The 12,661-nt window shown below is 45.4% G+C and overlaps 5 protein-coding genes across 5 annotated transcripts; 3 read left to right on the top strand and 2 right to left on the bottom strand.

Annotated features, from left to right (window-relative positions):
- Window positions 1–2,093: 2,093 nt before the first annotated feature.
- FOXG_17132 (uncharacterized protein) lies at window positions 2,094–4,157 on the top strand. The gene is made up of 2 exons (XM_018397145.1): window positions 2,094–3,402; window positions 3,448–4,157. Exons 1-2 carry the CDS (start codon window positions 2,206–2,208, stop codon window positions 3,844–3,846), a joined length of 1,596 nt encoding a protein of 531 aa, XP_018258182.1. The 5' UTR covers window positions 2,094–2,205; the 3' UTR covers window positions 3,847–4,157.
- A 618-nt stretch (window positions 4,158–4,775) lies between these two features.
- Window positions 4,776–6,538, bottom strand: FOXG_17133 (uncharacterized protein; the record flags this gene model as incomplete). Its single annotated transcript, XM_018397146.1, has 4 exons — window positions 4,776–4,857; window positions 4,913–5,165; window positions 5,259–6,250; window positions 6,306–6,538. 4 exons carry the CDS (start codon window positions 6,536–6,538, stop codon window positions 4,776–4,778), a joined length of 1,560 nt encoding a protein of 519 aa, XP_018258183.1.
- Window positions 6,539–7,359: 821 nt separating this feature from the next.
- FOXG_17134 (uncharacterized protein) lies at window positions 7,360–8,634 on the top strand (the record flags this gene model as incomplete). Its single annotated transcript, XM_018397147.1, has 1 exon — window positions 7,360–8,634. One exon carries the CDS (start codon window positions 7,360–7,362, stop codon window positions 8,632–8,634), a length of 1,275 nt encoding a protein of 424 aa, XP_018258184.1.
- Window positions 8,635–9,450: 816 nt separating this feature from the next.
- FOXG_17135 (uncharacterized protein) lies at window positions 9,451–11,588 on the top strand (the record flags this gene model as incomplete). The annotated part of the gene is made up of 5 exons (XM_018397148.1): window positions 9,451–9,716; window positions 9,779–10,432; window positions 10,514–10,603; window positions 10,656–10,748; window positions 10,805–11,588. The coding sequence occupies 5 exons, from the start codon at window positions 9,451–9,453 to the stop codon at window positions 11,586–11,588; spliced, it is 1,887 nt and encodes a 628-aa protein (XP_018258185.1).
- Window positions 11,589–11,636: 48 nt separating this feature from the next.
- On the bottom strand, window positions 11,637–12,615 carry FOXG_22758 (uncharacterized protein; the record flags this gene model as incomplete). The annotated part of the gene is made up of 2 exons (XM_018403173.1): window positions 11,637–12,443; window positions 12,502–12,615. The coding sequence occupies 2 exons, from the start codon at window positions 12,613–12,615 to the stop codon at window positions 11,637–11,639; spliced, it is 921 nt and encodes a 306-aa protein (XP_018258186.1).
- Between the last annotated feature and the right edge of the window lie 46 nt (window positions 12,616–12,661).

Below are 12,661 nucleotides of genomic sequence, written 5' to 3' on the forward strand. Positions count from 1 at the left end.
GTAGATAGCGGTAGCCTCTTTTGATCAATTGTGAATGCGCTGGCGATGGATTCGACATGTATCTTGAGAGTATCGAGAGCAGAAATGCTAAGTCAGGCCTTGTCTGGGTCATTCCGTACATGAGTGAGCCGGTTTTCGAGCTATAGTCTTCTCGCTCTTCTGGAGAAGCCGAGTCGCCGTCGTCTCTTGGTCGCAGTGTCGAGAGCGAATTTCGAGTCTATAAAGCAGAGGCTATTAGAGATACCTGCCGGGTAAATAGTTAAAGGGAGTACTTAATAAAATAGAAAAACTACCTAAAAAGCAAAAACATATAGGAACTACTAAAATACCTTATTAATACCTAATAACTCCTAAAGAATTTCTACTAATACTAGAATTAGAAAAACAGTTAATAAAGGCACTTAAACTAAGAGAATCCTACTTAGATTACTTAGTAACGGCAAACCAGTCCTAAAAAGTACTACCTGCTATAGCATTCTTTAATGCAGCCTATTTATTTTATTCTGCCTTTTTTAATTTATCTATAGAACTAAGGCTATACTAAATTATATCTATACCTCTTACCTCCACTTAATAATACTAATACTGCAAATAAGTAATTTTAGTAAATTAAGTACTTATTATATTATAAATATAAGTAGATTCTGCCTAAAGATTAATTAGTTTATCTTTAGCTGCCTCTTCTTTATACTTAAGATAATACTTCTTATTAATAAATTTTTAAGCTAATATTATATTAGTAAAACCTATAAAATAACCTTATATTAAGTAAATATACTAGCTGCTATAAATAGTCTATAATTATTATAGGATATTTTAGATTTTATATAAGGATTATAGTAATTTAATTTTATAGAATTAAGGATATATAATTCTTTTATCTTTTAATAAATATAATTAGAATAAGGCATAATAGGATTCCTAAATGCTATAATAAGGATATAAAGAGATTTTTAGTTTTTAATAGAGGTTTTCTTAGCCTTTGCTATGCAGTTAAATATCTTAAGGGGATTACAGAACTAAGATTAAACTTACTAGGGGATAACTAATAGAAAATATATTAACCAGGCCTTAAGGATAAGGCCTAAGGGAGGGGAGAGATTATATTATAACCCTAATAGTTTTATTATATATACCTTATATTTTCCACTAATTAATATATCTCCTGCTAAAGATAATTAGTACTAAGACTCTATAATTAGAGATAATCTACTATAATTAGTAGCTAATCTACTTAGATTAGTACTAATCCCTTAATAACCTTACTAATTAACTATAACCTCCTTAAGTATATAAAATATATTTATTTGCACTTTTATAGATTCTAGCTTACTAGCTATTAATAAAACTTCTTTATATTAATTAAGCCTAATATGCATTAAATCTACTATTAAGAGATATAATACTTTAATAAGCTTAGCACCACGCCCTATGTAATCTGCTAATAATAAACCTAGTATGGCTTAGTTTATCTATAGTTAGAAACTAACTATTATATTTATAACTTATTTAATATATTACTAATACTTAAAGAAATTTGCTTAGTTATTATTTAGGTATATCTTAAGATTATATATCCCCTTTACTAATAATATTATTATATAATTAAAGTAAAAAGTATTTTTTTATCTAAGCTTTATAAACTTCTCTTTAGATAAATTAATTTAAAAATAGCTTTAAAGTAAAACGTATTATTAAAAAAGACTTTAAGGGCTTAATTTATTATAAATAAGATAAGTAAAATACTAATTAATAGAAGATTAAATAAATAAAAAAAAATTTAAATCTAGGATATATAATAGATAAAGTCTTAAGTAATTAATTAGCTTTAATGTACTTATATAAGGTGCGTTTAATTAATTAATATTACTAATATAATAATATCTTATTTATACAAGCACCTATATGATTTTATTTATATAGGTACCTGTGCAGGTATGGATGGCCAATATTTAGTAGCTTACTTAGCGATGGCATTTTAGGCTATTAATAGAGGCGCAGCATATACGTAGGCAAACTGGCAAATTACAACCCCTGTCAGTATTGGCGGGCGCAGCGTCATAATTGTTCGAGCTTCTCCTCTCCTTCCAGGCAACCACGTCTGTAGTCTATTTCAACTTCTTCGTCAGCACCATCGGAACTACCCAGTTGCAATCAATTTAAAACAAATATTAGGCATACCCACTGGAAACCTGAAGCAGCAAGATGAGCAGCCACCAGACTTCAATTCTTCCAGGCTACTCAACTCAGCAACGCCTTTCCCAGAACCCGACTATGAGTCTCCCAACTCCCAAAATACCTGACGGTATCAAACATGGGCATACTTCTCCTTACCATGGACACCCTGAATCGGTCATCTTGAAGCCTACTTCTTCGCAAGCGCTACCCTTCAGGTCTATGCGACCCGTCCAAGATGGCGATGGCGCAACCAGTTCCTACTTTGAGCACTCGGACGGCAAGCGAATTAATACCGATCTTATCTTTACCGCGGCTCTCAAGAAGCAATACCCTGAGCTCACCCTTGTTGTGGTCCCACAGTACAGCGACATGGGCAGCTCTTGCAACTTGCTGGCTTTCGCAGGCGCTGGCTACGCTACCGTGACTCCAATCCAAGACAAGGGCGAGCTGCCATCGTCGCTCGAATGGACGGTTTACTTGCCGCCCGCCCGTCGGATGGATGGCAATAAAGGATACTTGGGCGAGGCGCCCATCTTCGGCAAATTCCTCTACCAATGGGAGGGTGAGGAGTTTATTGTCTATCTGGCCGATGGTCGGGATGGGTCGGAATCCTACCCACAACTTAAGAACTACTATATCCTCACGGCTGATGTCCACAAAGCTGATCAACTTGTTCTCACCGTCGGGTCATGGGCAAGCGACCTGCATAATGAAGTTTGGGTCTTCGATCAGGGCTTTTTCCACAAAGATCGCGAGCTGTGGGAGAGCGCGCAGAAATCAACATGGGAATCAGTCATCCTAGACGAGGATATGAAGAAGTCGCTCATAAATGACCACATCTCCTTCTTCGAGTCGAGGCAGACATACGCAAGTCTCGGAGTACCATGGAAGCGAGGAATCATCTACCATGGCCCCCCTGGGAACGGAAAGACTATCAGCATTAAGGCTGCAATGCATATGCTGGCTGATAGAACCCCTCCCATTCCCACCGTCTATGTGCGTAGCCTAGAGTCGTGGAATGGGCCCCAGGGCGCTCTTTACATGATCTTTCAGAAGGCTAGGGAGTTTGCGCCCTGCTACTTGGTGTTCGAAGATATTGATTCTCTCGTCACACCCGACGTGAGGAGCTACTTCTTGAACGAGGTTGACGGCCTAAAGCGGAACGATGGCATATTTATCATCGCCAGCACTAACCATTTGGAACTCCTAGACCCAGGAATCGCAGTAAGTGTTTTAACCCTGGCATATAACTGCCCGCTAATAACTTAGAAACGTCCATCTCGGTTCGACCGAAAGTATTACTTTCCCGACCCAAACATTGACCAACGAGAGGCATATTGCCGATTTTGGCAGAAGAAGCTTAAACCCAACAAAGACATCGAGTTCCCAGACAAGTTGTGCAGGGCCATCGCTGAGATCACGGACAAATTCAGCTTTGCCTACATCCAGGAGGCGTTTGTGGCAACACTGTTAGCCATCGCTCGGCGGTCAAAGATCAAGCCAACAGTCGGAGGCTCTGCGGAGGCTTGGGTGTTAGTTGACGATGACTTTGGGGATGCCCTAGCCTCAGATAAAGGTGACCTAGACAAACTGGAGCTCTGGGTCGAAATAAAAAAGCAGATCAAGATCCTTCGCGAAGGCATAGAAGAAGAAAGTAAAGCATTCTAGGGGCCAAATGCGACAGGCAGGAAGAGGCAGGAAGAAGGTAAGGCAGGGTAGAAAGTCTTGAGAGGGAAACTTTTTGTTCTTATATTTTTTCATATATTATACTTTAAGCTCCACACTGCCATAGTTTGTGCGCATCACGCTATCCCTGACTAGCTGAAACAACGTTGTGGGTGGACAGAAGAAGACGAAGCCTGATGAACAATAGAGGCCCGAATAGAACACGAGCTGTCAAAGTTATTGCAATTACTATTATGACGAGATAAATAGTATTTAGTCTGATTATATACACGACTCTTCTACAGATCCATCCAATCTCTTGATACATATTAATTCCATCAATGCTAGCTCGTGCTTCCAAAAAGGGCCAATCGAAAAAGTCACCGTTGTAAGGGCGCTATTATATCGTAGGTCAATTTACATTTTCTATATCTTACAATTTACCTTTTCCCGGAGTAATAGAAAAGTTACTCTTCCTGCAGCTAGATTTATTTACAAACAACGTATATATTATATAGCTATTCAATTAGATAATTAAAGCTCTTTTTTATAGTGTTTTTGCTTAAACTTTCGAATGCTATTCCCAATTGATCAGACCGTTATGTCTTAGGCCAAGTTCAGGAGTCGAATGGGATGCTGTACCGCTATCATAGCCTACACTATCGATAAGACCAAGATTGACACCAAGAACAGTGCAATGAAGACAATGATGAGGGGTGTCTACAATAGTGCAGTATAGGTCGGGAAATCGCAATGCAATCTAAGTCATATTGCCAATATCACACGCTTCCAAGGCTATGCTTCTCAAGTGGCGACCTAAAGCAAATACAGGAACGGCCAAAAGTAGACGTTGAAGGCTGGCTGAGCTAAAACAAACTCGATTCTCGGGCATCCCCAGATTTGGCCAAGATACATAGGCCCTTCCTCTCCTATCAGGCTGTGGTTGAGGTCTTGCTAAATCTCCAAGGCTTAATCTTCCTCTCGAAAAGCTCATCGACCTCAGCTGCAGTTCGTCTAGTGCATGTTAGTACATAGTGCTCTTTATATTGTTTTATTCTCTGTTACTTACCCTGATGTATCGGGAAGTAGAAGCCATGTGCCCACAAGGAAGGGCAGTCCGACACCAGCGTAGAACCAGCCAGTCTTGAAACCCCAGTTCCACTTATTGGCGTTGACCATATATGGAGTGAGCACATTCATGATGACTCCAGCAACACAAGTGCACGCAGCGCCAAAGCCAGCTGTGTAGGGTCGAAGACGTAGAGAAGAGATCTCGGCTATGAAGCCCCAACCAGCAGCACCGTTGGAGATCATTCCAACATCTAGAGAATGTTAGTGTCACAGATTATGAGCTTAGGTACATGGGAAGACTTACTCCAGAGGCATACAAAGAGAACAAAGATGTTTTTAGTCACCGTGGTCGTCGGGATCAGACCAAGGATTCCAATGACTACACAAGACGTCCATGTAAGCGTCGTGGCGTAGCATGGAGATACGGCGTCGTCCAATCTTGTCAGCTACCAAAACGACGATCAACAGCGTGGTAATGTTGATGGAAGACGTGATGCATTTGATCGTAAAAGGATCAGCCAGACCGGCTTGTTGAAAGAAGTAGGTTCCAAAGGTCGCAAAAAGGGTAAGGCCAATGAATTGCTGTGTCATATTGGGCCAGAGCGAGATGACAGTTCGAAGGCCATCGACTCCGCGAAAGATGGCATACCAATGCTCCTTCTTCTGCTGAGCTGCAACCTCTCTCTCGTGTTCAAAAGTCTGCACGAGGATCTGATACTGATGCTCTTCATCATAGTCGACGACGCCGCGGTTGAGTCTTAGCAGCTGCTTCTTAGCACGATCTGCGTTGCCACGACTGACGCACCAAGCGGGTGACTCTGGGAGGAAGACGTAAATGACACACATAATACCGATTTGAGCCCATTGGGTATAAATTGGTGTCAGCCAGATGTTGGGGTTCTTGCGGTTCAGCAGCTGCAGGGCGATGTAGGCGAAAAAGGATCCAATGGTCCACCAGAGACTGTAGCACATGAGAAGACCTCCGCGGATACGGGTAGGGGCACACTCGGAGATATAGACCGGCAGAGTCGACTGAAGAGATCCGACTCCGATGCCCGCGAGGAGCTTAGCGGCGAGCCAAACTGGCCAGTGCCTAGCTAGAGACTCGCACAAGACGCTGCTGACAAGGATAGTCCAATAGGTCCACATTGCAGTCTTACGGCCATATCTATCGGACAGGAAGGGAATCGTCGTCATTCCGATGATCTGACCGGCAGACATGATGGAGCTCCAGCCAGCTAGAATAGGAGAAGTAAGGTATTCGACTCCGTCGGCGTTGGTCGCAGTCGCAAATTGATGAACGAAGCCCTTGTTGGCAATGATACTGCCGTTGATGCTGGTTCAAGTTAATAATCATGCACATGTAGTTAAGAGAGGCGAAATACACATACCCGATCTGATATCCATCCGTAGCGGCACTGAAAGCAGCTGCGAAGCAATAGGCCGTAGCAACTTTGAAGAGCTTGACGGTTTCCCACAAGCTGAGTGACTCGTATCCCGAAGAGAGGACTCCTGTCTCGATCTTGACCTCGGATGCTTTGAAGGCTTGCTCGACGTGGAATTCGCCAACCTCATCATCGAGTTTGGAGTTGTCAACTCCTTGCTTGGACTTGATAGAAGACATGACAGCTGTTATTGATGAGGCAATGCAACTATTGCTGATGAAAGGTGATGGTGGTCAAAGTTGGAGATGAGTGATGTAGATCAGTAAGCTGTCGGGTGCATGCCTTTAAGTATTCTCTCAAGATCCGAAAGTATGGATCTAATGTTTTCCCCATGGGGTTGTCGTGAGGACTTTGCACGAGATGTCGGGGAGAATAACCGGGGTCAAGGCCACCCACTGGAGTCTGTTCCTTGAGTCTCGTGGCAGGTGACAGAACGATGTGGGGTATGGGTAACCTCAATAGGATCATGGCCATGAAAGATGCTGCATCTCTGGTTAAGATTTTAGCCGTCTGGAACAGTTCAACTATTGATGATGTAAAGGCTTGAATGCGCTGAATGCACGATCAAATGGGTTGCAATGATTTTCCTACTGGATCTTACCGCGAAACTAGTGCAGAATTGTTAAGCTTTTGCTCAGTGGCGGCTCTAGACCTCTGATGCTGTCGAAATTTGGGACTAACCTCGGGGACACTCCCCGGGAGGTAGACTCTCATTGGGCTTTGTTGATTGGCTGAGCAGGTTCCGTACGATCGGGGAGCCTCCCCGATCGCCAATCAGATCCAGAAATATCAGCGGCGACTCAATCTCCAGAACCATTGCAGTGGAATCTTTCGTCAATCTCGGTTTATCTTGGAGCGAAAATTATTTTTTCGGGCTTTTTCAATTATCGGTTTACATTGAACGATTATCCTCCTGCTTGCTTCGTCCAGGTGTGCTGCCTATCTACCAGCTTCTCAAGACGATATGCAGGAAACAAACAGCTCCGAGCCTACAGCAACCATGGCTCAAACCTTTGAGCGCATCGCGAACGACTTACAGCCCAAACTTCATCGATGCGCCCGGGCTCCGCAGAGGATAGTTGAATTCGAGAAAGCCGGCCGGTCTTTCTTCGGCGTCAAGGCCTGCGCTGTTGACCATGACATCAACGACCTCTCTTGGGGAAAAGGGTCCGACTTTATCCTCGATTTCGGCATCCATATGGTCGGATATCTTTCATTCCACTTGGACTACGTCGGGCAAAACATGGACGCGCCATGTCGGCTCCGTCTCACCTTTGGCGAGTCGCCACTTGATGTGACAATGGATATGAACAATGTGAACACCTGGATCAGCACCGCTTGGCTTCCCGACGAGGTCATCAATATCGACATATGCCCGCAGACAATAAGTCTTCCCCGTCGATACTCCTTCCGATACTTGCGCGTTCAGATCATTGATACGTCTCCCAAGTTCAAGGTGTCGTTCTCGAATGTACGATGCGAATCAGTCAGCGCCGTCAGTCAAGGCCATCAGATCGATGCGGTGGAGTTTCCAGATCCCCTTCTGCAGGACATCGACCACGTTTGTATTTCCACGCTGAGAGATTGCATGCAGACTGTATTTGAAGATGGCCCAAGGAGAGATAGAAGGCTTTGGATTGGAGATCTTCGTCTCCAAGCTCTAGCAAACTACAGCACATTTCGGGATTTAGATCTTGTCAAGAGATGTCTTTTCCAGTTTGCAGCAGTCCGACGTGAGGACGGCTCGTTGCCAGCGTGCATCTTTGAAAATCCCACGTTGACGGCTTCGACAGACTACATCGCCGACTACGATGCTCTATTTGCCGCTATTGTGTATGACTATGTTGAGGCTTCTGGGGATATGGAGACTGGGCTTCTCCTTTGGGAGACTGTTCTCGACTGTCCAAAGCGACTACTGAGCAACCTCAATTCCACCTCCTATGTTTTCGAGGCCGAGCGCAGCAAGCATCACATCTTTCTCGACTGGGCAAAGGGTCTCGATAAGAGCGCGGGAGCTCACGGGGTATTACTCTATTGTCTGAAGGTCACGAACAAGCTCGCCGTGCGCCTGAACAAGCAGCCTCCCTACAACGAATTAATTCTCAAAATGACAGACGCTGCAAACTCATTCCTAAAAGACGGTATTTTTGTGTCTGGGCAAGCTCAGCAAATCAGCTACGCCTCCGCCGCATGGCTCGTTCTATGCGGAGCCCTTTCCTCCAGAAATCGCTCGCAAAGCCTTCCTCGCCACTCTTTGCACACCCAAATGCCGTGAAGCCACTAACGCCTTACCTATGGCACCACGTTTGCGACGCTCTCGCGATGCTGGGATGCTACAATGAATGTGTTGATCTTATCAAGTCTTACTGGGGCGGTATGGTGGAGGCAGGGGCAGACACGTTCTGGGAATGTTATGATGCGCAGGATTGTATGGCTAGTCCATATGGGGATGTACGGAATAACAGTTGGTGCCATGCTTGGAGCTGTACGCCGACATACCTGCTTAGGACGACGCTGCGAGATACGATCAAGGCGAGAGGCGTAGGTAAGGTCACGATGGATGAGCTAGACCAAAAATGGATCAAGAGATCTTTGGGTGATTCTGTAGTATAATGTATCATAAGCTGGGAGTTAAGATTGTGACCGACATCAATCACTTGTGATGGATTTCGGATAGCCCGAATGGGGCTTAACCTGCTTGTGCTTGAATGTTAATGAGAGTCAAAGGCAGGACCAGTATGTCTTAGTCGAACAAGCATAAAGCCTGGTGAACAATGCCGAGCATTTAAAACGCCTTTCTATATAGCTTGATAAAGAAAGGTAATAAAGAATAGAGGCTCCTTAAATTCAAGTATTAGGCCAGCTACCTACCCTGGAATATTGATCCAAGGTGCTGATATAGGGTAGGCCCTTGCATGAGTGAGAAGTGAATGACACCTACTAACCTAAAATTACAGCGCTAGGCCGAGCTGGACTAGCATGCCCCAGCTTTTAGCTGAGCCTGCACTTAATTTATTCATAAACCCTGCACACGGTCGGGGAGGACCCGAACCTCTTACTCTGCTCGATACCCTCTCTTCTTTCTCCCATAATGCAGTCTCAAGCCCACACCCAAGACGATGCTTCAACGGAGACCAGCCGCACAAACAAGAGAACTCGCCTTGACCCACAGCCAAATGCAACGGGCGGAGACCGATCCTCGGGCGCCCAGCCAACCCGGAGACGCGTTGCCGTAGCATGCAAAGTGTGCCGTTCCAGGAAGACGAAGTGCGACAGCCGCTGGCCGGTTTGCAGCTACTGTGAGAAGAGCAACTCTGAGTGCCGATACGATACTGTAGACTCGGCAGATCGGCCCTTGTACGTTTTTCTTTTTCCTTTTCTTGACTCCATGAACTGACCAGGATCTCTTTCGGCTGAAGAAGTCATGATTTGGGCATGCAGATCTTGGAGGCCGTCCGAGACTTATCACAAGTTGTGAAAGAACAACGCTCACCGGACGTATCCGATACACCCTCTCATACCCAACATGTAATACAGCCAACAAGACATAGTGAAGCTGACTCCCTGGTCAACTTAACTGCTACACCACAGTCCATTCCAGCTCCCGAAGGTCACGTTGAAAGATTCTCAGAAGGACTCGATAGGATCTTGACATGGAATGTGTTTCCACAAGAAATCGACCCTATCCCCGTCGATGACGGGAGCTTGATGGCTATGCCCGACGAGCTCCCTCCAATACGTTTCCCAGAGCTAAAGAGGTTGCAGAAATGCTATCTCAGTACTGTCCACAGCGTCAACCCCATTCTAGACGTCGCTGTTCTCGACCAGTATGTTACAAAAGTCTCCGAAAATGGCCTGGACTGGACGACGCAGACATGCCTTGTTGCCCTTGTATGTGCCATCGGCGCATTGTGTCACGACCCGCATGTCGAAACACCAAAGAGCCATAATAGTTGGGATGTTGACCAAACCACGGATATTGCTTATAGGTACTGGAGCGTCGCGTGTAAACGGCTTGGGAGAGCAATGAGTCACAATACGTTGGAATCAGCCCAGTGTTTGTGTTTGGCAGGGTAAGATGCTTTGGTGCAGAGGATATACCTCTTGTAGTTCTCGAATCTATACGGAGGCAAGCAAACTGACGTGAGTTGTAGCATCTGGTTTATGTGTAATCTACAACCACTCGAGGCCTGGAGGTATTTTACGATGGCAGGAAACTCCTGTTATTCTGCAATATGGGCCAGGTAAGACATCACGGATTAAGAACGCCGATGTCAACACTTACACAGCTCATAGAGAATCTACCATGCCTTCCTGGCCACAGAATTCCCCTTCCAGTCCACAAGCAATCAAGCAAAGCATTTTCTACACCGCATATAAATCAGAAGTGTACGTGAGAAGCTCTGTCAGTATGTCCTATTACTAATATAGGTGGTCGCACATAGCGAGATTCGCTACGAGATACCCAGCTTGCCTGGCTCGATGCTGGAACACATCGAGGATCGCCTCACGTTTCCGTCACCGCCAGCAGCGAATTGCCTGTTCGACGAGACTATAGCTTGGTACTACTTCCTCGCAGACATCGCCGCCCGACATTTGATCAACCGCATCGTCGACGCCAAGGTCGAGATCTCCGGGTGCCCCAGCGAAGTGCAAGCCAGGTCTTTACTCCGATCATACGAGGTTTTCGGCTCACAGCTGCAAGACTGGTATCTGTCCCTACCGCCAGAGATATCTTTCCCGCCGCCGGATGCAACTATTTCCCCCGAGTCGAATATCTATAAAAGAATCCTTCGTTCGCGGTATCTCTTTATCAAGGAGCTTCTGTGTCGGCCGTTCGTACGACTGTGTCTCAACTACGACCTTGAACTCCCCAGCGCCCTGGATGATGAGATAGTCAGTATAGCCTCCCTGGGCCTCCAGTATTGCGCTTGGAGACTAAAGGCTGTGGATCGAATGAACAAGCTCGATCATGGACTGTGGATATGGATTCGAAATAGCACAGCTTGCTCTATGATACTGATTGGTGCTGCTCGGAGCCTCCATTTCCACTCTGTCACTGCATCTAAGCGACTAGTACTTCCTCAAGACTGGCGTGAGATTGTTGTTTCTTTCTTACATGGGCTTGAGAAGTATTCTCACGAGACAAGAGGCGGCGTAGCTGCATGCTATCGACTTGTGACATGGGGTCTTGACGGGTTTCAACCAAGCTCACCGGATATCATTTGACAAGATAAATAGACAACACAGTATTTCATTCTTGTAACTCGAAGGAACTTAGTCTAGCTGATACTTTGCCCCGGTTCTTAGGCGCTCCCCATATCTATAAGATATAACAATCATGCTGATCATAGCCAACGATACACCCGCAAGCAATGTATTCCCCCATCCCTGGCCGATGGCATCAAACATCTTTGGACCAGCAAGAGGCAAAAGCGCACCTCCAATACTTCTAAGTACAGTGTTCGCCGCAGTAGCACTAGCAGCATAAGTCGGGAAAGCGTCTACCAAATAAGTGCTCACAGAAGTAAACACTGTGATCATCCCAAACCCAATCATAAACGTGCCAATGACAGGCACAAACCAAAAGACTCCATACTCTGTTGTCCATCCATATACCAAAAGCCCGATTGGAATTATCGCACTGCACGGTATCATGAGGGGGAGACGGTACTCGGGTTTGAGTTCGCCGCCTCGGGCCATTCTTCTCAGGATTGGATCTGAGACCATGCCGAAGAGTATAAGTCCGACAATCTGACCGCATCCGAAGCCGAGATAGATAAGACCGACGTTGGTGACTATGCCATATTTCGTTTTGAAGGTTTCGGAGACCGTCGTGAATAAAAGGTATAGAGTTCCGTAGGCGATTGCGGTCAGGAATGAGAGGCCGAAGATAATTGGCGAGAAGAAAAGCATCTTCAATGGGCGGGCCAGGCTTCTCTTGATGAGTTGGCTGTGCGGCGTTGCGACTGGCAAGTCTGCGGTGTCACACTCCTTTTGCAATTTCCTGAGTTTCTTTCTCTGAAGGGTTGGAGCGTGAGTCTCTTTTTGGACGAAGGCGCAGATAACAAGCACAGCCCCAGTCTGGAACAACATATCAGTACATGCAGGATACAGAACCGTCAGAAACGAATCTCCCTACCATTATAATAAGCAGCCAAAAGTTCCATCTCCAACCCAGACCTCTCGAGACATACGCACCCACAGCAGGCCCGAGACTCGGACCCAGCAACACAGGCATATTCCAGATAGCCATCGCGCGACCGCGCTCCTCCTGAGAGAAACCAGTCTGCAACGCTCGC

Source organism: Fusarium oxysporum, genomic scaffold, assembly GCF_000149955.1.
Source record: "Fusarium oxysporum f. sp. lycopersici 4287 supercont2.46 genomic scaffold, whole genome shotgun sequence".
In the NCBI taxonomy this organism is placed as follows: Eukaryota; Fungi; Ascomycota; class Sordariomycetes; order Hypocreales; family Nectriaceae; genus Fusarium; species Fusarium oxysporum.